At 39.6% G+C, this 27,476-nt stretch overlaps 2 protein-coding genes across 3 annotated transcripts in view; one reads left to right on the top strand and one right to left on the bottom strand.

Annotated features, from left to right (window-relative positions):
* The window catches only part of SCAPER (S-phase cyclin A associated protein in the ER), a 524,869-nt gene that overhangs the window by 393,751 nt on the left and 103,642 nt on the right, over window positions 1-27,476 (bottom strand). The gene's annotated exons all lie outside the window — the stretch shown is intronic.
* On the top strand, window positions 21,877-24,638 carry LOC309868112 (uncharacterized protein; the record flags this gene model as incomplete). The annotated part of the gene is made up of 3 exons (XM_082737576.1): window positions 21,877-22,032; window positions 22,210-22,308; window positions 24,353-24,638. The coding sequence occupies 3 exons, from the start codon at window positions 21,877-21,879 to the stop codon at window positions 24,527-24,529; spliced, it is 432 nt and encodes a 143-aa protein (XP_082593702.1). The 3' UTR covers window positions 24,530-24,638.

The raw sequence follows: 27,476 nt of genomic DNA, 5'->3' as shown, positions 1-27,476 counted from the left end.
AAAGAAAAAAGAGAAGAATCTACAACTATACCTGGGGACTTCTAACTCACTCTGAGGAACTGACAGAACTAGATACAACCAACTTGAAATAATAGCATATACAGAACAGTCTACTCAACAACATTAAAAACAAACAAAAAAACAAAAAATATATACAGAACATTCAGTATGATAGACCATATTCATTCTATAAAATAAACTGGAAAGACCAATTCTAAAGTAAATACAAAATACCAAAACTGAACCAAGATGAAACAGACTATCTGAATAGTCTTATAATTATTATACAAACTGAACTTGTACTTTAAAATCTCCCTCACAATATTTCTATCCCCAGAAGGTTTCTCTAACAAATTCTGAACAACACTTTATTTTAAAGATTTTATTTATTTATTTGACAGAGATCACAAGTAGGCAGAGAGGCAGGTAGAGAGAGAGGAAGGGAAGCATGTTCCCCGCCGAGCAGAGAGCCCAATGTGGGGCTCAATCCCAGGACCCTGGGATCATGACCCGAGCTGAAGGCAGAGGCTTTAACCCACTGAGCCAACCAGGCACCCCTACACAACACTTTTAAAAGGATGAAAACTAATTTTAGACAAACACTAATTTTTATTCCAGAAAACAGGAGAGGAAAGAATACTCCCCCAAGTTATAAGGTCAGTTTTACCTCGATAGAAAAACACATAAAGACAGTACATTAAAAAAAAAAAAAAACTAACAATATTTCTCATGAACTTAAATATAAAAATCATCAACAAAATAACAGCATATCAAAACTAGCAATGTATACAAAGAATTACAAACCATGATCAAGTGGAATTAATTTCAGGAATGCAAACCTGTTCAACATTAAAAAAAAATCAATTCAATCCACTACTGGTCAGCAGACTAAACAAGGAAAATCATATGATCTTATCAACTGATACAGAAAAAGTATTTCACAAAATCTAATACCCACTCAAGAGAAAAACTCATTAAACTATAATATAGGGGAACTTACTCAACTTGATAAAAAATATCTACAAAAAACCTATAGCTAGGGGCACCTGGGTGGATCTACCAGTTAAGCATCTGCCTTCCTTCAGTTCAGGTCATGATCTCAGGGTCCTGGTATTGAGTCCTGCATCAGCATCCCTGCTCAGCAGGAGTCTACTTCTCTCTCTCCTTCTGCCCCTATCCCCTACTCATGCTTTCTCTCTCAAATGAATAAATAAAATCTTAAAAAAAAAAAAAAGGAGCACCTGGGTGCTTCAGTCATTAAGCATCTGCCTTCAGCTCAGGTCATGTTCCCAGAGTCCTGAGATTGAGCCCTGCATCCACATCAGGCTCCCTGCTCAGCAGGAAGCCTGCTTTCCCTCTCCCACTCCCCTTGCTTGTGTTCCTGCTCTCACTGTCTCTCTCTCTCGCTGCCAAATAAATAAAATCTTAAAATAAGTAAGTAAGTAAGTAAATAAAGCAAAAGAAGAAATAAAACTGTCCTTAATTTCAAATGGTATGATTGTCTACATAGAAAATCCCACGGAATATACATAAAAATTCCAGAATTATTACATAAATTCAGTAGACTTGTAGGATATAGGTCAACACACAAATCCATCACATTTGCATATACTAACATTGAACATGTGAAAATTAAAATTTAAAACAATTTACAACAACATCGGGGTGCCCAGCTGGCTCACTCAGTTAAGCATCTCCTTCAGCTCAGGTCATGATCCCAAAGTTCTGGGATCCAGCCCTACATCTGGCTCCGTGCTCATTAGGCAATACCCTTTTCCCTCTCCCCTTACTCCTCTCCCAATTTTGCTCTCTCTCTCTCAAATAAATAAAATCTGGAAAAAACAAAACAAAACAAAACCAAAACCTTACAATTACACTGAAGAAAATAAAATAGTAATACATTTAGCAAAAAAGGTACAGTATATGTTACAAAATTACAAAAGACTGATTAAAAAAAAGACCTAATAAATGAAAAGTCATATCACATGTATTAGAAAATAAATGTTGAGTAGAAAATTCAACTTAGTAAAAATGTTGGTTCCTCTAAAATGATCAACAGCTATAATGCAATTTCTATCAAAATCCCACTAACAGAGACAAGATGGTGGGGAAGTAGGAGGAGGCACCCTTTCAGCCCGTACCCTAAAGTGAGTTGATTACCTTTCAAAGAACTCCTATCACCCACGAAATCAGCCTGAGATCAGAATTATACATGTCCGGATCTCTACCGAAACAGAATACACCAGTGGGCAGGTAAAGCGAGTGGGAAAGTTGGACTGATATCAGAAGATAAACAAAAGGGTGGGAGAGCCACCAGAGGCACCCGTTGGAAAGTAATATCCCAATACGAGAGTGCCCTGCACCTGGGGACCAGCATTAACTCCGGAGTCTGGTAGAAAGCACTCAAAAAGAGCAAAGGATCACCGGGGGTAAATTGCAGGAATCCGGGTGTTAGGGTCAGGGGCTTAAGTCCCCAGACCCAGGACAGCCACCCCTGGCACAGAGCCAGAGAGAGTGCAGCAGAGAAACCAGGTCTCCATCCCTGAACTACTAGCCCACCTGACAGTGCGTGGCTCCCGTGAGGGGCTGGAAGCCTCGCCAGCCAACAGAAGCACAGCCTTTTTGCAGTCCCCACGCGAGTGCCCTGCCATGCCATCAGAGTCTGAGTCCTGCCCCGCACCCTCCCGAGAGAGGTGCACACAGGCGCCAGCCAGGTGCTCTCAGACCAGAAAGACCAGGCACTCCCAGCCCGGGCCAGCGGGAAAATCTCAGTGTGCGATCCCTGCTTGGAACTTATCTGGCAGTCTGGAGCTTCCCAGACAGCCACCGCTGCCAAGGTTTTGGGTACAAGAAAAAAATCCTGAGTCCCCAGGGACCGCGACTGGGAACCTGCTCTGCCAGCGGCCAAGGGGGGATTTATTTGGGCTCTGCAGCTAGACTGAGGCTTCTCTCTGAGAGGGAGGTCAGGGTGCAGTTTGCTTTCCTCTAAACCTACAAAAACCATCAAAAGCAGTCAAGGCGAGAGAGAAAAACAAAAGTGAACAAATATAAAAAACTCCAGAGAACAAAAGCCTGAAAAAACCAGTTTCCTCAGAGCCCACCCCTTTGAGGGGGGGCGGGAGGACTTAACTCAGAGAACATCATTGACTGAAAACCCACGTGGCAGGCCCCTCCCCAAGGAAAACCAACCAGGAAAGGAAAAAAAAAAAAAAAAAAAAAGACGACAAGAGAACAACTACCACTACTTCATAGGACAATTTTTATTATTAATTCGATCCCACTATTCTGGCTCATTTTTTTTTGTATAGATAATTTTTTATTATTATATAGATAATTTTTAACCTATTTACCGTCACAGTGAGATGTCCAGTATATCAAATTCCATAATAACCTTCTAACCTGAACTTTTTGATACATACACCTGTGTTTTCCTTTTCCATTTCTATTTTGTAAATTTTTTTAAATTTTAGTTTAGTTTAGCTTATTCCTCTTTTTAATATTTATTTTCAAATATTCATATAGAGTTAAACTTCAAGGTAATCCCCTTTCCCCAATCAATGCCACCCCTATAGGTAAAACAATTCCTAATCCCCCCTTATCTTAGGAAAGTTGAGTCCTTTAACAAAGATATCAAGATACATCCAGGAAGAATCAAAACAACCTTCTTCACCCACACTGAGAATTTATAACCACTCTCCCATCTTTTTCTTCCACCAGTATTTCTGTGTTTTTGTGTTTGTCCTGATAGTATATAAATCTTACACTCAGGGTCCTTTTTGACGAGGTTCTTCCTTTATTTGCATCTATACATATGTTTTTTTCTCTTGTCATAAACTTTTATCAGTCTTTTTGTTTGTCTGTCTTTTTGTATACTTCATAAATCTTAACTTGGGGCCCATTTAGGCTAAACCTTCTCTTTTATCTCACCTTTCTTTCCTGCCTCTCTCACTCTCTCTTTTTTTCTTTTCCTTTTCTTTTTCCTCTCATTTGGGTGGGGAACCCTGATTGCTCAGAAGCATTCCAGGGTACACCTTGACTGCACCACAGTCGATACACCCAGCTACACCCGTTCAGCCATACCTCACCAAAATGATGAGGAGGAGGAATGCCCAACAGAAGAAAAATACAGAGGATGGACCTTCTGCAACAGAGATAACCACTATCAACATAGACAATATGTCAGAAAGAGAATTCAAGCTAACAATTATCCAAGCAATAGCTAGGTTGGAGAAAGCCATGGGTGACCAAACGGAATTGATTAGGGCTGAACTGAAAACAACCAGAGATCATGTATTCAATATTAGGGAAGAGCTGAAAGCTACCAGGGATGAGCTTCAATGAGATCCAATCTAATCTAAATTCTCTCAACGCTAGAGTAACTGAGACAGAAGATAGAATTAGTGGTCTGGAGGACAAACAGATAGAGAGAAAGGATCAGGAGGAAGCCTGGAACAAACAGCTTAGAAGCCACGAAAACAGAATCAGGGAAATAAATGATGCCATGAAACGTTCCAACGTCAGAATTATTGGAATCCCTGAAGGGGAGGAGAAAGAAAGAAGTCTAAAAGATATAGTGGAACAAGTAATTCATGAAAATTTTCCGAATCTCGTGAACGGAACCAGTGTTCATGTACTAGAGGCCGAATGGTTTCCCCCGAAGATTAAAGATTCTCGAAAGTCCTCGAGACACCTAATAGTAAGAATGAAGAATTATAATTGTAGGAAGAACCTCTTGAAAGCACCTAGGACAAAGAAGATCCTTACGTACAGAGGAAAGCTTATCAGAATAACGTCAGACATGTTCACAGAGACCTGGCAAGCCAGAAAGGGCAGGCAAGATATATTCAGGGCACTGAATGAGAAGAACATGCAGCCAAGAATACTTTATCCATCAAAATGGATGGAGAGATAAAGAGTTTCCAGGACCGGTAAGGCTTAAAAGACTATGCAACCACCAAGCCGATACTGCAGGAAATATTAAGGGGGCTTCTTTAAAGGAGGAAAAAGCCCAAGAATAGCATTGAACAGAAATATAGAGACAATCTACAGAAAGAAAGACTTCAAAGGTAACACGATGTCAATAAAAACGTATCTATCAATAATCACCCTCAATGTGAATGGCCTGAATGCGCCCATAAAACAGCACAGGGTTGCAGATTGGATAAAACGACAGGACCCATCCATATGTTGTCTGCAAGAGACCCATTTTGAACCTAAAAATACACCCAGACTGAAAGTGAAGGGATAGAGAAGAATCTTTCATGCAAATGGACCTCAAAAGAAGGCTGGGGTAGCGATTCTCATACCAGACAAATTAGATTTTAAACTAAAGACTGTAGTCAGAGATACAGAAGGACACTACATCATTGTTAAAGGGACTATCCACCAAGATGATCTAACAATTGTAAATATCTATACCCCCAATATGGGAGCAGCCAATTACGTAAGAAAACTGTTAATCAATATAAAGAGTCATATTGATATGAATACACTAATCGTTCGAGATCTTAACATGCCTCTCTCAGAAATAGACCATCGAAGTAGAAAAATCAATAAAGAAACAAGAGCATTGAATGACACATTGGACCAGATGGACCTCATAGATATATACGGAACATTCCACTCTAAAACAACAGAATACTCATTCTTCTCAAGTGCACATGGAACTTTCTACAGAATAGAACAAATAATGGGTCACAAATCAGGACTCAACCAATACCAAAAGACTGAGATTATTCCCTGCACATTCTCAGATCACAATGCTTTGAAACTGGAGCTCAATCACAAGGAAAAGTTCCGAAAAAACTCAAAGACCTGGAAGCTAAAGACCACCTTGCTTAAGAATGCTTGGATCAACCAGGAGATCAAAGAAGAACTGAAACAATTTATGGAAACCAATGAGAATGAAGACACTTCGATTCAAAACCTATGGGATACAGCAAAGGCAGTCCCAAGGGGGAAATACATAGCCATCCAAGCCTCCCTCAAAAAAGTTGAAAAATCCAGAACACAGCAGCTGTCTCTACACCTTAAAGAACTGGAGAATCAATAACAAATCCAACCAACTCCACACATAAGAAGGGAAACCATCAAGATTAGAGCTGAGATCGATGAGGTAGAAACCAGAGATACAGTAGAAAGTATCAATGAAACTAGAAGCTGTTTTTTTTGAAAGAATCAATAAGATCGATAAACCATTGGCCACACTAATCCAAAAGAAAAGACAGAAAGCTCAAATACATAAAATTATGAATAAAAAGGGAAAGATCACAACGAACACCAAGGAAGTAGAAACAATCATCAGAAGTTATTATCAACAGTTATATGCCAATAAGCTAAGCAACTTAGATGAAATGGATGCATTGTGGAAAACTATAAACTCCCAAAACTGAACCAGGAAGAAATTGACAACCTGAATAGACCGATATCTAGCAACGAGATTGAAGCGGTGATCAAAAACCTCCCAAAAAACAAGAGCCCAAGACCTGATGGATTCCCCGGAGAATTCTACCAAACTTTCAAAGAAGAAATAACACCTATTCTCCTGAAGATGTTTCAAAAAATTGAGGCAGAATAAAAATTTCCTGACTCTTTCTATGAAGCCAGCATTACCCTGATCCCCAAACCAGGGAAAGACCCTACCAAAAAGGAGAATTTCAGACCAATATCACTGATGAATATGGATGCTAAGATTCACAACAAGATCCTAGCAAATAGGATCCAACAGCACATGATAAAGATTATTCACCATGACCAGGTGGGATTCATCCCTGGGCTACAAGGATGGTTCAAGATTCGCAAATCAATCAATGTGATCGAACAAATTAATAAGAGAAGCGAGAAGAACCACATGGTCCTCTCAATTGATGCAGAAAAAACATTTGACAAAATCCAGCATCCGTTCTTGATTAAAACGCTTCAAAGTATAGGGATAGAGGGAACACTACTCAACATCATAAAATCTATCTATGAAAGACTCACAGCAAATATCATCCTCAAAGAAGAAAAAACTGACAGCCTTCCCGTTGAGATCAGGAACACGACAAGGATGCCCACTCTCACCAATCTTGTTCAACATAGTATTAGAAGTCCTAGAAACAGCAATCAGACAACAAAGAGAAATAAAAGGTATCCAAATTGGCAATGAAGAAGTCAAATTCTCTCTCTTCATAGATGACATGATACTTTATATGGAAAACCCCAAAGACTTCACCCCAAACTACTAGAACTCATACAGCAATTCAGCAACATAGCAGGAAACAAAGTCAATGTACAGAAACCAATGGCTTTCTTATACACTAATAATGAAAATACAGAAAGGGAAATTAGAGAATCGATTCCATTTACTCTAGCACCAAGACCCATAAGATACCTGGGAATAAACCTAACCAAGGAGGTAAAGGATCTGTACTCGAGGAACTACAGAACACTCATGAAAGAAATTGAAGAAGACACAAAAAGATGGAAGACCATTCCATGCTCTTGGATCGGAAGAATAAACATTGTTCAAATGTCTATACTGCCTAGAGCAATCTATATTTTTAATGCCATTCCGATCAAAATTCCACCGGTTCTTCAAAGAGAAGCTCTTCTTCAAAGAGCTGGAGCAAATAATCCTAAAATTTTTATGGAATCAGAAGAGATCCTGAGTCGCTAAGGAAATGTTGAAAAACAAAAATAAAATGGGGGCATCACGTTACCTGATTTCAAGCTTTACTACAAAGCTGTGATCACCAAGACAGCATGGTACTGGCATAAAAACAGACACATAGACCAGTGGAACAGAGTAGAGAGCCCAGATATGGACCCACAACTCTATGGTCAAATAATCTACAAAACAGGAAAAAATATACAGTGGAAAAAAGAGTGGTGCTGGGAAATAATAAAAATAAATGGTGCTGGGAACACTGGGCAGCTATATGTAGAAGAATGAAACTCGATCATTCTCTTACACTGTACACAAAGATAAACTCAAAATGGATAAAAGACCTCAATGTGAGACAGGAATCCATCAGAATCCTAGAGGAGAACATAGGCAGCAATCTCTTCGATATCAGCCACAGCAACTTCTTTCAAGATATGTCTCCAAAGGCAAAGGAAACAAAAGCGAAGATGAACTTTTGGGACTTCATCAAAATCAAAAGCTTCTGCACAGCAAAGGAAACAGTCAAGAAAACAAAGAGGCAACCCACAGAATGAAAGAAGATATTTACAAATGACAGTACAAACAAAAGGTTGATATCCAGGATCTATAATGAACTCCTCAAACTCAACACACACAAAACAGGCAATCATATGAAAAATTGGGCAGAAGATATGGACAGACACTTCTCCAATGAAGACATACAAATGGCTATCAGACACATGAAAAAATGTTCATCATCACTAGCCATCAGGGAGATTCAAATTAAAACTACATTGAGGGGGGGAGGAGTCAAGATGGCGGAGAAGTAGCAGGCTAAGACTACTTCAGCTAGCCGGAGATCAGCTAGATAGCTTATCTAAAGATTGCAAACACCTGAAAATCCATCGGCAGATCGAAGAGAAGAAGAACAGCAATTCTGGAAACAGAAAAACAACCACTTTCTGAAAGGTAGGACCAGCGGAGAAATGAATCTAAAGGGACGGGAAGATAGACCCTGGGGGGAGGGGCCGGCTCCCGGCAAGCAGCCGAGCAACGGAGCACAAAATCAGGACATTTAAAAGTCTGTTCCGCTGAGGGACATCGCTCCAGAGGCTAAACCGGGGCAAAGCCCACGCGGGGTCAGCGTGGCCTCAGGTCCCACAGGGTCACAGAAGGATCGGGGGTGTCTGAGTGTCGCAGAGCTTGTGGATACTGGAACGGGAAAGCCGGCTACAGAGACAGAGCCGACAGTAAGCTCACAGCTCGGTGTTACCTTGAACCGGTCACAGGCTCGGTGAGCTAGGAGCGCGGGCGGAGGGCAGGCAGACGGGAGTAACTGGTCGCTGTTCTCTGAGGGCGCACTGAGGAGTGGGGCCCCGGGCTCTCGGCTCCTCTGGGCCAGAGACCAGGAGGCCGCCATTTGTATTCCCGTCCTCTGGAACTCTACGGAAAGCGCTCAGGGAACAAAAGCTCCTGAAAGCAAACCCGAGTGGATTACTCACCCCGGCCCTTATGGGGCGGTGCAATTCCGCCGGGGGCAAAGACACTTGAGAATCACTACACCAGGCCCCTCCCCCAGAAGATCAACAAGAAATCCAGCCAAGACCAAGTTCACCTACCAAGGAGTGCGGTTTCAATACCAAGGAGAGCAGCAGAATTCCAGAGGAGGGAAAAGCAAAGCACGGAACTCATGGCTTTTTCCCTGTGATTTTTTCTAAGTCTTGAAGTTAATTTAATTTTTTTCTCTTTCATTTTTTGTTTTTTTTCTCGCCTCTGGTAAAATTTTTCTTTTAACTTTTACCTTTTTCTTTTTTAACGTTTCTAACTAGTTTATCTAAATATATATTTTTTCGTTTTTATTTTTCTTATTTATTTTCTTTTTTTTTAATTCTTTTCTTTTTTTTTTCTTTTTTCTTATTTTTTCTTTTTTCTTATTTTTTCTTTCTTCTTTTTTGAACTTCTTTTTATCCCCTTTCTACCCCCTCACATTTTGGGATCTCTTCTAATTTGGTTAAAGCATATTTTCCTGGGGTTGTTGCCACCCTTTTAGTATTTTACTTGTTCCTTCATATACTCTGAACTGGACAAAATGACAAGACGGAAAAATTCAACACAAAAAAAAAGAACAAGAGTCAGTACCAAAGGCTAGGGACCTAATCAATACAGACATTGGTAATATGTCAGATCTAGAGTTGAGAATGACAATTCTCAAGGTTCTAGCCGGGCACGAAAAAGGCATGGAAGATATTAGAAAAACCCTCTCGAGAGATATAAAAGCCCTTTCTGGAGAAATAAAAGAACTAAAATCTAACCAAGTTGAAATCAAAAAAGCTATTCATGAGGTGCAATCAAAAATGGAGGCTCTCACTCCTAGGATAAATGAGGCAGAAGAAAGAATTAGTGATATAGAAGACCAATTGACAGAGAATAAAGAAGCTGAGCAAAAGAGGGACAAACAGCTACTGGACCACGAGGGGAGAATTCGAGAGATAAGTGACACCATAAGACGAAACAACATTAGAATAATTGGGATTTCAGAAGAAGAAGAAAGAGAGAGGTGAGCAGAAGGTATACTGGAGAGAATTACTAGGGAGAATTTCCCCAAAATGGCAAAGGGAATGAGCATCAAAATTCAGGAGGTTCAGAGAACGCCCCTCAAAATCATTAAGAATAGGACCACACCCCGTCACCTAACAGTAAAATTTACAAGTCTCAGTGACAAAGAGAAAATCCTGAAAGCAGCCCGGGAAAAGAAGTCTGTAACATACAATGGTAAAAATATTAGGCTGGCAGCTGACTTATCCACAGAGACCTGGCAGGCCAGAAAGAGCTGGCATGATATTTTCAAAGCACTAAACGAGAAAAACATGCAGGCAAGAATACTATATCCAGCTAGGCTATCATTGAAAATAGAAGGAGAGATTAAAAGGACAAACAAAAACTGAAAGAACTTGCAAACACCAAACTAGCTCTCCAGGAAATATTGAAAGGGGTCCTCTAAGCAAAGAAGAGCCTACAAGTGGTAGATCAGTAAGGAACAGAGACAATATACAGTAACAGTCAACTTACAGGCAATACAATTGCAATAAATTCATATCTCTCAATAGTTACCCTGAATGTTAATGGGCTAAATGCCCCTGTCAAAAGACACAGGGTATCAGAATGGATAAAAAAACAAAACCCATCTATATGTTGCCTCCAAGAAACTCATTTTAAGCCCGAAGACACGTCCAGATTTAAAGTGAGGGGGTGGGAAAGAATTTACAATGCTAATGGACATCAGAAGATAGTAGGAGTGGTAATCCTTATATCAAATCAATTAGATTTTAAGCCAAAGACTATAATAAGAGATGAGGAAGGACACCATATCATACTCAAAGGGTCTGTCCAACAAGATCTAACAATTTTAAATATCTATGCCCCCAACGTGGGAGCAGCCAACTATATAAACCAATTAATAACAAAATCAAAGAAACACATCAACAATAATTCAATAATAGTAGGGGACTTTAACACTCCCCTCACTGAAAAGGACAGATCATCCAAGCATAAGATCAGCAAGGAAATAAAGGCCTTAAACGACACACTGGACCAGATGGACATCACAGATATATTCAGAACATTTCATCCCAAAGCAACAGAATACACATTCTTCTCTAGTGCACATGGAACATTCTCCAGAATAGATCACATCCTCGGTCCTAAATCAGGACTCAACCAGTATCAAAAGATTGGGATCATACCCTGCATATTTTCAGACCACAATGCTCTGAAGCTAGGACTCAAACACAAGAGGAAGTTTGGAAAGAATCCAACTACATGGAAACTAAACAGCATCCTTCTGAAGAATGAATGGGTCAACCAGGAAATTAAAGAAGAATTGAAAAAAATCATGGAAACAAATGATAATGAAAACACAACGGTTCAAAATCTATTGGACACATCAAAGGCAGTCCTGAGAGGAAAATATATAGAGGTACAAGCTTTTCTCAAGAAACAAGAAAGGTCTCAGGTACACAACCTAACCCTACAACTAAAGGAGCTGGAGAAAGAACAAGAAAGAAACCTAAGCCCAGCAGAAGAGAAATCATAAAGATCAGAGCAGAAATCAATGAAATAGAAACCAAAAAAACAATAGAACAAATCAACGAAACTAGGAGCTGGTTCGTTGAAAGAATTAATAAAATTGATAAACCCCTGGCCCGACTTATCAAAAAGAAAAGAGAAAGGACCCAAATAAATAAAATCATGAATGAAAGAGGAGAGATCACAACTAACACCAAAGAAATAAAAAATATTATAAGAACATACTATGAGCACCTCTATGCCAACAAGTTTGACAATCTGGAAGAAATGGATGCATTCCTAGAAACATATAAACTACCACAACTCAACCAGGAAGAATTAGAAAGCCTGAACAGACCCATAACCAGTAAGGAAATTGAAACAGTCATTAAAAATCTCCAAACAAACAAAAGCCTGGGGCCAGACAGCTTCCCGGGGTAATTCTACCAAACATTTAAAGAAGAACTAATTCCTATTCTCCTGAAACTGGTCCAATAAATAGAAATGGAAGGAAAACTTCCAAACTCATTTTATGAGGCCAGCATCACCTTGATCCCAAAACCAGACAAGGATCCCATCAAAAAAGAGAGCTATAGACCAATATCCTTGATGAACACAGATGCGAAAATACTCAACAAAATACTAGCCAATAGGATTCAACAGTACATTAAAAGGAATATTCAGGGGCGCCTGGGTGGCTCAGTGGTTTGGGCTGCTGCCTTTGGCTCGGGTCATGATCTCAGGGTCCTGGGATCGAGCCCCGCATCGGGCTCCCTGCTCCGCAGGAAGCCTGCTTCCCTCTCTCTCTCTCTCTGCCTGCCTCTCTGCCTACTTGTGATCTCCGTCTGTCAAATAAATAAATAAAATCTTTAAAAAAAATAAATAAATAAAAGGATTATTCACCACGACCAAGTGGGATTTATTCCAGGGCTGCAAGGTTGGTTCAACATCCGCAAATCAGTCAATGTGATACAACACATCAATAAAAGAAAGAACAAGAACCATATGATACTCTCAATAGATGCTGAAAAAGCATTTGAAAAAAGTACAGCATCCCTTCCTGATCAAAACTCTTCAAAGTGTAGGGATAGAGGGCACATACCTCAATATCATCAAAGCCATCTATGAAAAACCCACCGCAAATATCATTCTCAATGGAGAAAAACTGAAAGCTTTTCCGCTAAGGTCAGGAACACGGCAGGGATGTCCATTATCACCACTGCTATTCAACATAGTACTAGAGGTCCTAGCCTCAGCAATCAGACAACAAAAGGAAATTAAAGGCATCCAAATCGGCAAAGAAGAAGTCGAATTATCACTCTTCGCAGATGATATGTTACTATATGTGGAAAACCGAAAAAACTCCACTTCAAAACTGCTAGAACTTTTATAGGGATTCAGTAAAGTGTCAGGATATAAAATCAATGCACAGAAATCAGTTGCATTTCTTTACACCAACAGCAAGACAGAAGAAAGAGAAATTAAGGGTCAATCCCATTTACAATTGCACCCAGAGCCATAAGATACCTAGGAATAAACCTAACCAAAGAGGCACAGAATCTATACTCAGAAAACTATAAATTACTCATGAAAGTAATTGAGGAAGACACAAAGAAATGGAAAAATGTTCCATGCTCATGGATTGGAAGAATAAATATTGTGAAAATGTCTATGCTACCTAAAGCAATCTACACATTTAATGCAATTCCTATCAAAGTACCATCCATCTTTTTCAAAGAAATGGAATAATGCTAAAATTTATATGGAACCAGAAAAGACCTCGAATAGCCAAAGGGATATTGAAAAAGAAAGTCAAAGTTGGTGGCATCACAATTCCGGACTTCAAGCTCTATTACAAAGCTGTCATCATCAAGACAGCATGGTACTGGCACAAAAACAGACCCATAGATCAATGGAACAGAATAGAGAGCCCAGAAATAGACCCTCAACTCTACAGTCAACTAATCTTCGACAAAGCAGGAGAGAATGTCCAATGGAAATAAGACAGCCTCTTCAATAAATGGTGTTGGGAAAATTGGACAGCCACATGCAGAAAAATGAAATTGGACCATTTCCTTACACCACACACGAAAATAGACTCAAAATGGATGAAGGACCTCAATGTGCGAAAGGAATCCATCAAAATCCTTGAGGAGAACACAGGCAGCAACCTCTTCGACCTCAGCCACAGCAACATCTTCCTAGGAACAACGCCAAAGGCAAGGGAAGCAAGGGCAAAAATGAACTATTGGGATTTCATCAAGATCAAAAGCTTTTGCACAGCAAAGGAAACAGTTAACAAAACCAAAAGACAACTGACAGAATGGGAGAAGATATTTGCAAATGACATATCAGATAAAGGACTAGTGTCCAGAATCTATAAAGAACTTAGCAAACTCAACACCCAAAGAACAAATAATCCAATCAAGAAATGGGCAGAGGACATGAACAGACATTTCTGCAAAGAAGACATCCAGATGGCCAACAGACACATGAAAAAGTGCTCCATATCACTCGGCATCAGGGAAATACAAATCAAAACCACAATGAGATATCACCTCACACCAGTCAGAATGGCTAAAATCAACAAGTCAGGAAATGACAGATGCTGGCGAGGATACGGAGAAAGGGGAACCCTCCTACACTGTTGGTGGGAATGCAAGCTGGTGCAGCCACTCTGGAAAACAGCATGGAGGTTCCTCAAAATGTTGAAAATAGAACTGCCCTATGACCCAGCAATTGCACTACTGGGTATTTACCCTAAAGATACAAATGTAGTGATCCAAAGGGGCACGTGCACCCAAATGTTTATAGCAGCAATGTCCACAATAGCCAAACTATGGAAAGAACCTAGATGTCCATCAACAGATGAATGGATCAAGAAGATGTGGTATATATACACAATGGAATACTATGCAGCCATCAAAAGAAATGAAATCTTGCCATTTGCGACAACGTGGATGGAACTAGAGCGTATCATGCTTAGCGAAATAAGTCAAGCAGAGAAAGACAACTATCATATGATCTCCCTGATATGAGGAAGTGGTGATGCAACATGGGGGCTTAAGTGGGTAGGAGAAGATTCAATGAAACAAGATGGGATTGGGAGGGAGACAAACCATAAGTGACTCTTAATCTCACAAAACAAACTGAGGGTTGCTGGGGGGAGGGGGTTTGGGAGAAGGGGGGTGGGATTATGGACATTGGGGAGGCTATGTGCTTTGGTGAGTGCTGTGAAGTGTGTAAACCTGGTGATTCACAGACCTGTACCCCTGGGGATAAAAATATATGTTTATAAAAAATAAAAATTTTAAAAATAAAAAAAAAAACTACATTGAGATATCACCTTACACCAATTAGAATGGCCAAAATTGGCAAGACAGGAAACAACATGTGTTGGAGGGGATGTGGAGAAAGGGGAACCCTCTTCCTTCTTACAGGGTTGGTGGGAATGCATGTTGGTGCAGCCTCTTTGGAGAACAGTGTGGAGATTCCTCAAGAAATTAAAAATAGAACTTCCCTATGACCCTGCCACTGCACTACTGGGTATTTACCCCAAAGATACAGATGTCGTGAAAAGAAGGGCCATCTGTACCTCAATGTTTATATAGCAGCAATGGCCACGGTCGCCGAACTGTGCAAAGAACCAAGATGCCCTTCAATGGACAAATGGATAAGGAAGATGTGGTCCATATACACTATGGAGTATTATGCCTCCATCAGAAAGGAGGAATACCCATCTTTTTTAGCAACATGGACGGGACTGGAAGAGATTATGCTGAGTGAAATAAGTCAAGCAGAGAATGTCAATTATCATACAGTTTCACTTATTTTTGGAGCATATCAAATAACATGGAGGACATGGGGAGATGGAGAGGAGAAGGGAGTTGGGGGAAATTGGAAGGGGAGGTGAACCACGAGAGACTATGGACTCTGAAAAACAATCTGAGGGTTTTGAAGGGGCGGGGGATGGGAGGTCGGGGTACCAGGTGGTGGGTATTATAGAGGGCACGGATTGCATGCAGCACTGGGTGTGGTGCAAAAATAATGAATACTGTTATGCTGAAAATAAAAAATAAATTTTAAAAATGTAAAAAAAAAATCCAGTAACATTTGTTTAGATATTAGAGAAGCTTATTCTAAAATTTATACAGAAACACACAAACTAAAATACCTAAAAACAATTTTTAGAGAGAAGAATAAAGTAAAATCAATCATTCTACTCAATATTAAGTCTACCACAGAGCAAGAGTAATCAAGACAATCAATGAAATAATCAAGTAATCAAGACAGATATATGAAATAAATACAAAACCCAGAAATACATCCACAAAAATATGCCCAACTAATTTTTGACAAAATTTAAAAAGAATATTTAACAAATGGTGATGGAGCAGTAAGACATCCATAGTCAATATCTAAAACTAAAACTCACACTTCACCCAAAAATTAATTTTTAAGTGTCACCAATTTAAGATGTAAAACTATGAAATCTTTAGGAAAAACAAAACAAAACAAAACAAAAAAACTTTCGAGGGGCGCCTGGGTGGCTTAGTGGATTAAAGCCTCTGCCTTCGGCTCAGGACATGATCTTTGGTTCCTGAGATCGAGCCCCGCATCGGGTGCTCTGCTCAGGAGGGAGCCTGCTTCCTTTCCTCTCTCTCTCTACCTGCCTCTCTACCTACTTGTGATCTCTGTCAAATAAATAAAATCTTTAAAAAAAAAAAAAAAACTTTCAAATGTGTGGCTACACAGTGAGTTCTTACACTTGACACTAAAAGCATAATCCATAAACAGAAGGCCTAATGGATCTCATCAAAATTGAAAATATTCCCCCTGCAACAAACTCTGAAGAGAATGAAAAGACAAACAACAGTCCAACAAAGGACTAACGTCCAGAATATACAAATAACACTCAAAATTCAACAGTCATATTACAAACAATAATACAAGAAGAAAATGCGCCAAAGATGTGAACAAACATCACACTGAAGGTACATGCAAATGACAAAGCACACAAAAGATGTTCAACATCTTTAGCCATTAGAGAAGTGCAAATTAAAAACCACAATGAGATATCAAAATATACCTATCAGAATGGCTAAATAAAATATAGTGAAAATACTGATGGGAATCTAGGATTAGAAGGCTGATAAGTAAATGGTATAAGATTTTTTTTTCCTTCCAGTTCTCCTGAGATATAATTGACATATAATATCATATTAGTTTAAGGTGCAATATATTGTTTGATATATGTATATATCAAGAAATCATTACCGAAACAAGTTTAATATCCAGCACCTTATCTAGTTACAAATATTTTTTCTTGAGATAAGAACTTCTAAGTTTACTCTTTTAACAACTCTCAAATATATATACACCACATGTTCTTTATCCAAACGTACTTTAGCTCATGGATCAATGGGCACTTAAACCGCTTTTATGTTTTGACTACTATAAATAATCTTGCTATGAACAATATTGCTATGAACAAGTACAGGTATCTTTCCAAGATAGTGTTTTCATTTCATTTGGATATATACCCAGAGGTGGCATTGCTGTATCATATGGCAGTTCTATTTTAATTTTTTAAGTATGTATTTTTAAGTATTTTTTTAATTTTTTAATTTTAAGTTTAAACTCCATACTGTTTTCCATAGTCGCTCTAACAATTTACATTCCCACCAACAATGTCCCAAGGTTAAATGTTCTCTTTTCTCCACATTCTCTCCATTTGTTATCTCTTGTCTACTTGCTGATAACCATTCCGACAGATGTGAGGTAATATCTCATTGTGGTTTTGATTTGCTTTTCCCTAATGACTCATGATGTTGAAAACCTTCTCAGGTACCTGAGGCCAGCTGGATACCATTTTTGGAAAAATGTCTATTCAAATACTCTGCCCATTTTTTAAATTACATTGCTTGTTTTTTGATACAGAGTTGTATGAGTTCTTTATATATTTTGGATATTAACCCCAATCACATATATGATTTGCAAGTATTTTCTTCCATTCTATAGGTTACCTCTTTATTCTGTTGGTTTACTTTGCTATACAGAGCCCTTTAATTTGATGTAGTCATGCTTACTTTTTGCTTTTGTTGCCTTTGCTTTTGGTGTCAAATACAAAAATTCAATGCCAAGAGATATCTTTTCAAAGTGATGAAAATGTTCTGTAATTGACTGTGTTATGGTACTACATATGTGTGAATATTTTAAAAATAGATGAATTATATATTTTAAATGATGAATTGTATGGCATATGAATTGTATCTTAACAAAGGTGGTATAAAAATTAACAGGAAAAAATTAAAAGGAAAAAGTGGGCTGATTTCTGAGACATATTTCTGAAAAACTGAAAACTTACATCACAGCTGAAAACTACATTTTTTATGGGTATCAAGACCATACCACCAAATGAATCACTAAAGGGAAGTAATTTTATTTAAAGGGGAAAAATACTTATAATTGCTTGTAATTAGGAATGAATACAGCATCTTCCTCATTAAAACTCTTCAAAGTATAGGGATAGATGAAACATTCCTCAACTTCATAAAATCTACTATGAAAAACCCACAGTGAATATCATTCTCAATGGGGAAAAACTGACAGCCTTCCCTTTGAGATCAGGAACACGTCAAGGATGCCCACTCTTGCCACTGTTGTTCAACATAGTAATAGAAGTCCTAGCAACAGCAATCAGACAACAAAAAGAAATAAAAGGCATTCGAATTGGCAAAGAAGCAGCCAAACACTCTTCACAGATGACATGATACTTAATGCAGAAAACCCAAGAGGGTCCACCCCCAAATTACAAGAACTCATCTAGCAATTCAGCAATGTGGGAGGATACAAAATCAATGCATCCATCCATATGCTGTCTACAAGAGACTTATTTTGCACCTAAAAATACCTCAGGATTGAAAGTGAGGGGATTGAGAACTATTTATCATGCCAACAATCCTCAAAAGAAATCTAGGGTAGCAATTCTCTTATCAGACAAATTTGATTTTAAACTAAAGATTGTCGGGGCACTTGGGTGGCTCAGTGGGTTAAAGCCTCTGCCTTCGGCTCAGGTCATGATCCCAGGATCCTGGGATCGAGCCCCGCATCGGGCTCTCTGCTCAGCGGAGCCTGCTTCTCCCTTTCTCTCTGCCTACTTGTGATCTCTCTCTGTGTCAAATAAATAAATTAAATTAAAAAAATAAATAAATAAAAATAAACTAAAGATTGTAGTAAGAGATGCAGAGGGACACTATATCATAACTAAAGGGCTATCAAACAAGAAGATCTAATAATTGTAAATATCTATGTCCCCAACATGGAAGCAGCCAACTATATAAGATGACTATTAACCAAAATAAAGAACCATAAAGAAAATAATACATTAATAGTAGGAGATTTTAACATTCCACTCTCAGCACTGGACAGATCATCTAAGAAGATCAACAAAGAAACAAGAGCTTTGAGGGACACATTGGATCAGAGGAACTTCATAGATATATACAGAACTTTCCAACCTAAAACAACAGAATACTCATTTTTCTTGAATGCACATGGAACATTCTCCAAAATAGACCACATACTGGGTAACAAATCAGGTCTCAACAGATACCAAAAGATCGAGATTATTCCCTGCAAATTTCCATACCACATTGCTTTGAAACTGGAACTCAATCACAAGAAAAAATCTGGAAGGAATTAAAACACTTGGAAGGCAAAGAGCCTTCCAAGTTAGGGTCAACTAGGAAATTAAAGAAGAACTTAAACAATTCATGGAAACCAACAAGAATGAAAACACACTGGTCCAAAACCTATGGCATACTACAAAGGAGGTCCTAGGAGGAAACACATAGCCATCAAAACCTCACTCAAAGTGGAAAAATCCGAAATGCACAAGCTAACCTTAAACCTAAAGGAGCCAGAGAAAAAACAGCATATAAATCCTAAACAAAGCAGGAGATTAGAAATAATAAAAATGAGAGCAGAGATCAATGAAATAGAAACCAGAAAAAGACTAGAACAGATCAATGAAACTAGAAGCTTGTTCTTTGAAAGAATTAATTAAGATGGATAAATCTCCGGCCAGGCTTATCCAAAATAAAAGAGAAAGAATCCAAATTAACAAAATCATGAATTAAAGGGGAGAAATCACAACTAACACCAAGAAATAGAAACAATTATTAGAAATTATTATCAGCAACTATGTGCCAACAAATTAAGCAACCTGGAAAAAACAGATGCATTTCTAGAAACTTATAAACTACCAAGACTGAAACAGGAACAAAGAGACAATATGAATAGGCCAATAATCAGTAACGAAATTGAAGCGGTAATCAAAAACCACCCAAAAAAACAAGAGTCTAGGGCCAGGAGGCTTTCCAGGGGAATTCTACCAAACACTAAAAGAAGAAATAATGCCTATTCTTCTGAAGCTGTTTCAAAAAATAGAAACAGAAGGAAAACTTCCAAGCTTGTTCTATGAGGCCAGCATTACCCTGATCTCAAAACCAGGCAAAGATCCCATAAAAAAAAAAAAAAAAAACCACAATTACAGACCAATATCCCTGATGAGCATGAGGCCAAAATACTCAACAAGATCCTAGCCAACAGGATCCAACAGTATGTTAAAAGGATTATCCACGCAACCAGGTGGGGTTTATTCCTGGGTACAAGGATGGCTCAACATTTGCAAACAAATCAACGTGAGAAAGCACATTAATAAAAGAGACAAAAACCATATGATCCTCTCAACTGATGCATATATTTGACAAAATACAGCATCCTTTCCTGATTAAAACTCTTCAGAGTGTAGGGATAGAGGCAACATACATTAATAACACAAAAGCTGTTTATGAAAAGCCCAAAGTAAATATCATTCTCAATGGGGAAAAAGTGAGACTGTTTCCCTTAAGACCAGGAACACAACAGGGATGCCCACTCTTACCACTACTGTTCAACACAGAACTAGAAGTCCTAGCATCAGCAGTCAGACAACAAAAAGAAATAAAAGGCATTCAAACTGGAAAAGAAGTCAAATTTTCCCTCTTCACAAATGACATGATAATTTATGTGGAAAACCCAAAACACTCCATCCCCAAATTACTAGAACTCATACAGAAATTCAGCAATGTGGCAGGATACAAAATCAATGCACAGTAATCATTGTTGTGCATTGATCTATATTGATCTATAATCAATATAGAAGGCTTTTCCATATGCTAACAATGTAACTGTAGAAAGAGAAATTAAGGAATCAATTCCATTCACAATAGCAACAAAAACCATAAGATACCTAGGAATAAACCTAACTAAAGAGGTAAAGGATCTATACTCTAGAAACTACAGAACACCTATGGAAAAAATTGAGGAAGACCCAAAAGATAGAAAAACATGCCATGCTCATGGATTGGAAGAATAAACATCATTAAAATGTCCATCCTGCCCAGAGCAATGTACACTTTCAATGCCATCCCTATTAAAATACCATTGGGATTTTTCAGAAAGCTGGAACAAACAATCCTAAAACTTGTATGGAACCAGAAAAGACTCTGAATTGCCAAGGAAATGATGAAAAAGAGAAACAAAGCTGGGGGCATCACATTGCCTGACTTCAAGCTATATTACAAAGCTGTTATCATCAGACAGCATGGTATTGGCGCAAAAACAGACCCACAGACCAATGGAACAGAATAGAGACTCAAGAAATGGACCCTCAATTCTAAGGTCAACTAATCTTAGATAGTCTCTTCAATAAGTGGTACTAGGAAACTTGGACAGTTACAATATAGAAGAATGATACTGGAGCATTCCCTAATAAAACACACAAAGATAAACTCAAAATGGGTGAAAGGCCTCAATGTGAAACAGGAATCTATCAAAATCCAGTACCTCTTCAACATCGACCAGAGTAACTTCTTTCAAGTACGTCTCCAAAGGCAAGGGAAACAAAACCAAAAATAAACTTGTGCGACTTCACCAAGAAAGCAAGCTTCTGCACAGCAAAGGAAACAGTTGACAAAACTAAGAGGCAGCCCATGAAATGGTAGAAGATATCTGCAAATGACATTACAGATAAAGGGCTGATATCTGAGATCTACAGAGAACTTGTCAAACTCAACACTCAAAAAACTAATAACCCAGTCAAAAAATGGACAGAATGTCGGTGCCCGAGCGGCTTGTAGCGCATGCGTGGTGATGCTTCCGGGCCTGCCATGGAGCTCGTTGCCTTGGCCGCCGCTACCTCAAGCCGTTGCTGCCGCCGGGTGGCGACGGTGCGGAGCTGCTCCGGCTGGGCCCGCAGGGGGGCCCCGGGCGCCGCACGACTTTTTCGGTGCCCGAAAGTAAATACGCCATTAAGATGGCGGCTGGATGCGAGCCAGTAGGCAGAACTTAGGATTTTGTATCTATGTGGCTGCGAGTGATGGGTTGTGCAACCTTGGTATATATAGACATGCACGGGGGGTGGGGGGGAGAGGAGATGCCAACAACTACGCACAAATAAAGCTTGCTTCGCTGAGGTTTCCTGGTCGTTCTTGCTGGCAAGAGCGACAAGTGGTGCTGAAACTCAGGAAACCCGAAACCTACACCGAGGAGTTCTCAGTGAACGCAAGGATCCGGTAAGTGTGCACAAAATTTCAGATAAGAAAGTTCCTAAGTATAGGACGAGAAGTGAGAAAGTTCCTAAGTATAGGACGAGAAGTAAAAGGGTTCCTAGGCATAGGACAAGAAATAATGGGATCAAAGTTTACTAAGATGGGAGGATTACTGACGGAGGTGCTTAAGGCTAATGGCACTCCGCTAGACTCTAACCATAAAACGGTTAAAAATGTTATCGAGGAGCAGGTCAGAGAAGCCTCTAAGGCAGGATCTAGCAGAGGGGGAGAAAATTCAGAGGAGAGCTCCTCTGAAGATGAGCTTGGGGAAGCCATGACACACTTAAAATTAAAAGAGGAAGTCCCTAACGAACCTTTAAAGGGAAAGGCATAAAAAGAAGCCGGGAAAAAATATGACTTCCTAGCGCCCTCTGTCAAAAGGTCAAGAATTTCTACCCCTGAATGTAGGCCTATAGCACCACCTGTAGAATGGCCGCCACCATATAACACTTCATGCTCCCGAGGGGCATGCAGTTGTCCAGAATGTAGAAATGCAGGATGGAGGGACATTACGGACTTTACAAAGCCCTCCCCTCTTGCATACCCAGTGTTAGAAGATCAAAATCAACAGAGGTTTCATCAACCACTAGACTTCAAACTTATTAAACAGTTTAAGGAAGCAGTCACTACTTATGGGCCACAGGCTGCTTATACACTTTCACGTTTGGAAGCAAATTGCATCATGCCGTATACTAAGGAACAGATTCGCCTACTATGTGCTACCCTAGATGATTGGGCGATACTGACCACCTCTTACTCAATAGAATTTGATAATCATTATCCTTCACACCCACTTATAGAATCCACAAAGGGTATTGAATTCATACTACCAAAAATTAGTAGATCGACACCCTAAAAGAAGCCTCTACTGTTTTTACAGATGGAAGTAAAGAGGGTACAGGAGCTTATATCATAAATGGAATCGTGAACCCAGTCATAGTTCCTGCCAGGTCGGCTCAACAAGTAGAGCTACTAGTAGTGCTCCTAGTGCTCCAAAGATTTTCAGACACTCCCCTAAATATTATTTCTGATAGTCAATACGTGGTAAATGCAACAAAATATATTGAAACAGCCACCCTCTCCTTAAGTGATTCACCTATTCCATGGATCTTAAGGCAACTACAAGAGGTTGTGCAACTGCGCACTGCACCATTTTTTATAGATCCCATCAGAGCCCATATGAGCCTACCAGGACCATTATCTGAGGGAAATGCTCTAGCAGACCACAATAGTCGTTTCCAACTTATTTGCCCTACCTTAGAACAGGCGAAGCTGTTCCATAGCAAATGGCATGTGAATTCTAATACCTTAAGATATAGATTCCATATCACCAAAGAACAGGCAAGAGATATAGTAAGGACCTGTGGGAATTGTGCCACATTACTCCCTCAGCCTTCCTTAGGGGTAAATCCCAAAGGCCTTCAAGCTAATCACCTATGGCAAATGGATGTCACACATGTACCTGAATTCGGGCAACAAAAGTACGTACATATATCAGTGGACAGACACTTATTCGGGTATCATAATGGCTACTCCCCTCACGGGGGAGAATTCAAAACAAGTCATCACACACTGCCTACGATGCTTCGCAGATTGGGGTATTCCAAAACAAATAAAGACAGATAATGGACCTGCATATACATCAAAATCTACCCATCAATTCCTAAGTCAATTTGGTATAGTCCATACTACAGGTATACCTTACAATCCACAAGGTCAAGGAATAATTGAACGTGCCAATGGCACCTTCAAACGATGCTTACAAAAAATAAGAAAAGAGGGAATAGGGGATGACTACAAGTCACCCCGTGATCTTACATCTCTCACCCTTGACATTTTAAATTTTTTGTCCTTGGACCATAATGGTACATCTGCAGTGGACAGGCATGCGGCGGTTACCGAACGCACTCTAGCCCAGGCAAAGTGGAAGGATATACTCACGGGCCAATTGAGAGGCCCTGACCCGGTCCTAAGATGGCACCGAGGTTCTGTTTGTCTTTTTCCACAGGATGCCCAAGTGCCTATCTGGGTCCCGGAGCGACTGATTAGAAGAATCGATCAACATGGCCCGCCCCATCCTGATGCTCGGCCTGATAGCGATCCTGGCGACACCAGCATCCCTTCAACAGATGCACCAATGGGCAATAGTGAAAGCCTGGCCGTTCCCCATGCCACTGACGAATGAGTCCGCCATCCTCCCTCCTGTATACCTACTTTCATTCCCATGCCCGTTTCTGTAAATCCTAACAATTCGCCTGTATTGCTCTCAAGACATAAAAGAGACTTTGGGATCACTGCAGCCATTATTGCAACTGCAGCAGCTGTAGCTCTCACCACATCTGTAACAAGTGGACATTCTCCAGAAACTATTGACGACCGGATGCATCCAATCACTTTCTGGACTTTGCATAACCTCCGTGGCCTATAATGACCTTTCTATTGCTGCTAATCTGTCGAAAGAGTTAAGCAGATAAGATTGACATAGCTCCATTACGGGATTGGGTATCTGTTGTAAATCCTTATGTTCGCCGTTTTGCATCATTACGTAAACAACAATGTAGGCAACAGTTGGTGCTAGTACAAGCTTGCATGGCACTGGAAGCTGGTACATTTCCCCAAATCTGGCTGGCAGCGCTAGATTGGTAGCCAATGACAGGTAAGATTGGCTGCATGTACATAGCAACCTAAGCCAGGAGTTCTCCAACCAGGGGGAATTATCCGATGACGGGTAAGCATGTTCATGGCAGCTGACAACCTAAGACAGGCACGATCTCCTGCCTTGCATGCCTAATATAAAAGAAAAGGGGGAGATGTTGGTGCCCGAGTGGCTTGTAGCGCATGCGTGGTGATGCTTCCGGGCTCTGCCGTGCCCGCTTGTTGCCTCGGCCGCCACTGCCTCAAGCCGTGGCCGCCGCCAGGTGGCGACGGTGCGGAGCTGCTCTGGCTGGGCCCGCAGGGGGGCCCCGGGCACCGCACGACTTTTTCGGTGCCCAAAAGTAAACACGCCATTAAGATGGCGGCTGGATGCGAGCCAGTAGGCGGAACTTAGGATTTTGTATCTATGTGGCTGCGAGTGATGGGTTGTGCAACCTTGGTATATATAGACATGCACGGGTGGGGGAGAGAGGAGATCCCAAAAGCTATGCAGAAATAAAGCTTGCTTTGCTGAGGTCTCCTGGTCGTTCTTGCTGGCGAGAGTGACAACAGAAGACATGAACAGACACTTCCCCAAAGAAGATATACAAATGGATAACAGACATATGAAATAATGTTCAACATCACCAGCCATTAGGGAAATACAAATCAAAGCCATAATGAGACACCACCTTACACCCAGTTAGAATGGCAAAAATTAACAAAACAGGATACAACAAGTGTTGGTGAGGATGTGGAAAAAGGGGAACACTCTTGTTGGTGGGAATGCAAGCTGGTATAGCCACTCTGGAAAAGAGTATCAAGGTTCCTCAAGATGTTAAGAATAGAGCTACCCTACAATCCAGTCCTCGCCCTACTGGCTATTTACCCCAAAGATACAGATTTAGTGAAAAGAAGGGTCACATGCACACCAATGTTCATAGCAACAATGTCCACAACAGCCAAACTGTGGAAGGAGACAAGATGCCCTTCAACAGACGAATGGATAAAACAGATGTGTTCCATATATACAATGGAATACTACTCAGCCATCAGAAAGGATGAATACACACCACTGGCATCAACATGGATGGAACTGGAGGGGATTATGTTAAGCGAAATAAGTCAAGCAGAGAAAGTCGATTGTCATATGGTTTTACTCATATGTGGAACATAAGCAATAGCACACAGGACCAAAGGGAAGGGAGGGAAATCCAAAGGGAGAGAAATCAGAGAGGGAGATGAACCATGGGAGACTATGGACCCCAGGAAACAATCTGAGGGTTTCAGAGGGGAGGAGGGTGGAGGGAAAGGGTAATAGGGTGATGGATATCAAGGAGAGCATGTGCTATGATGAGCACTGGGTGTTATATTTAACTAATGAATCACTTAACACTACATCTAAAACTAATTATGAGGGCGCTTGGGTGGCTCAGTGAGTTAAAGCCCCTGCCTTTGGTTCAGGTCATGATCCCAGGGTCCTGGGATCAAGCCCCACATTGGGCTCTCTGCTCAGCAGGAAGTCTGCTTCCTCCTCTCTCTCTGCCTGCTTCTCTGTCTACTTGTGATCTCTGTCTGTCAAATAAATAAATAAAGTCTTAAAAAAAAACACTAATTATGTGCTATAGTTAACTGAACATTAAAAAATTAGTAAAATATTCTATTAATTTATATTTAATATTTAATTAATTTTATAATGATATTTAAAAATATAAAATCAACCTTTTAAAATCATATGTACCAAAAAAAAGAAGTAACTAAATTATGAAATTAAGTTTAACAAAAGATTTCAGTTTCCACTTAATTTAACTGGCTCACCCTTAGGAACTGTATGATTAATAACTTTACATTTTAAAGGAAAGAAAAACACCCTCTTTCAAAGCTTTCTTATAGAAAGAAATACTGCTTAACACTTGAACCTAGTCCATAACCAATATGATAGCCAACACAAACACTACCATGTAATAAAAAGAGAAAGTGAAATAACTGAAGCAAGTCAGAGGAATGTATCAAAACAGAAACTATAACACAGGTCTTTTAGACGCTAAGAAATTAGCTATGAACAAATTACATTTTTAAGGAGCCTTCAGTAAAAACTATATTGAAAAATTATTCCCATAAAGAAGAATGTATGCTGAGAATAGCAAATCATGCAATTAACCTGTCAGAGAGCTTCTAAATACTTAGAATAATTTTGTAAATACAGAAAACTCAAAATTTTATTTCATATCATAGTTTTTACACTCCAGAACTTATATAATTTTTAATATTTTACAGATGACATTAATAAAGTAACATTAAATTCAAATTAATACAACCAATAAATGAAAAGCAACAGAATACTCCCAACATGACTGATATATTACTATTTTCATATATCACTATATCTAATGTAGTAATATTCTGTTTACAATTTATCATTCTTCAAGAGAAAATGTTCTATTTTATAATAACCTTTATTAGGTTATACTGGCATCAGAAAACAAGATCCACTTTTT

This window comes from Mustela nivalis (genome assembly GCF_964662115.1).
Source record: "Mustela nivalis genome assembly, chromosome: 6".
NCBI classification, from domain to species: Eukaryota; Metazoa; Chordata; class Mammalia; order Carnivora; family Mustelidae; genus Mustela; species Mustela nivalis.
Note: the sequence above shows the minus strand (reverse complement) of the source record. Positions and strands in the feature narration are given on the sequence as shown.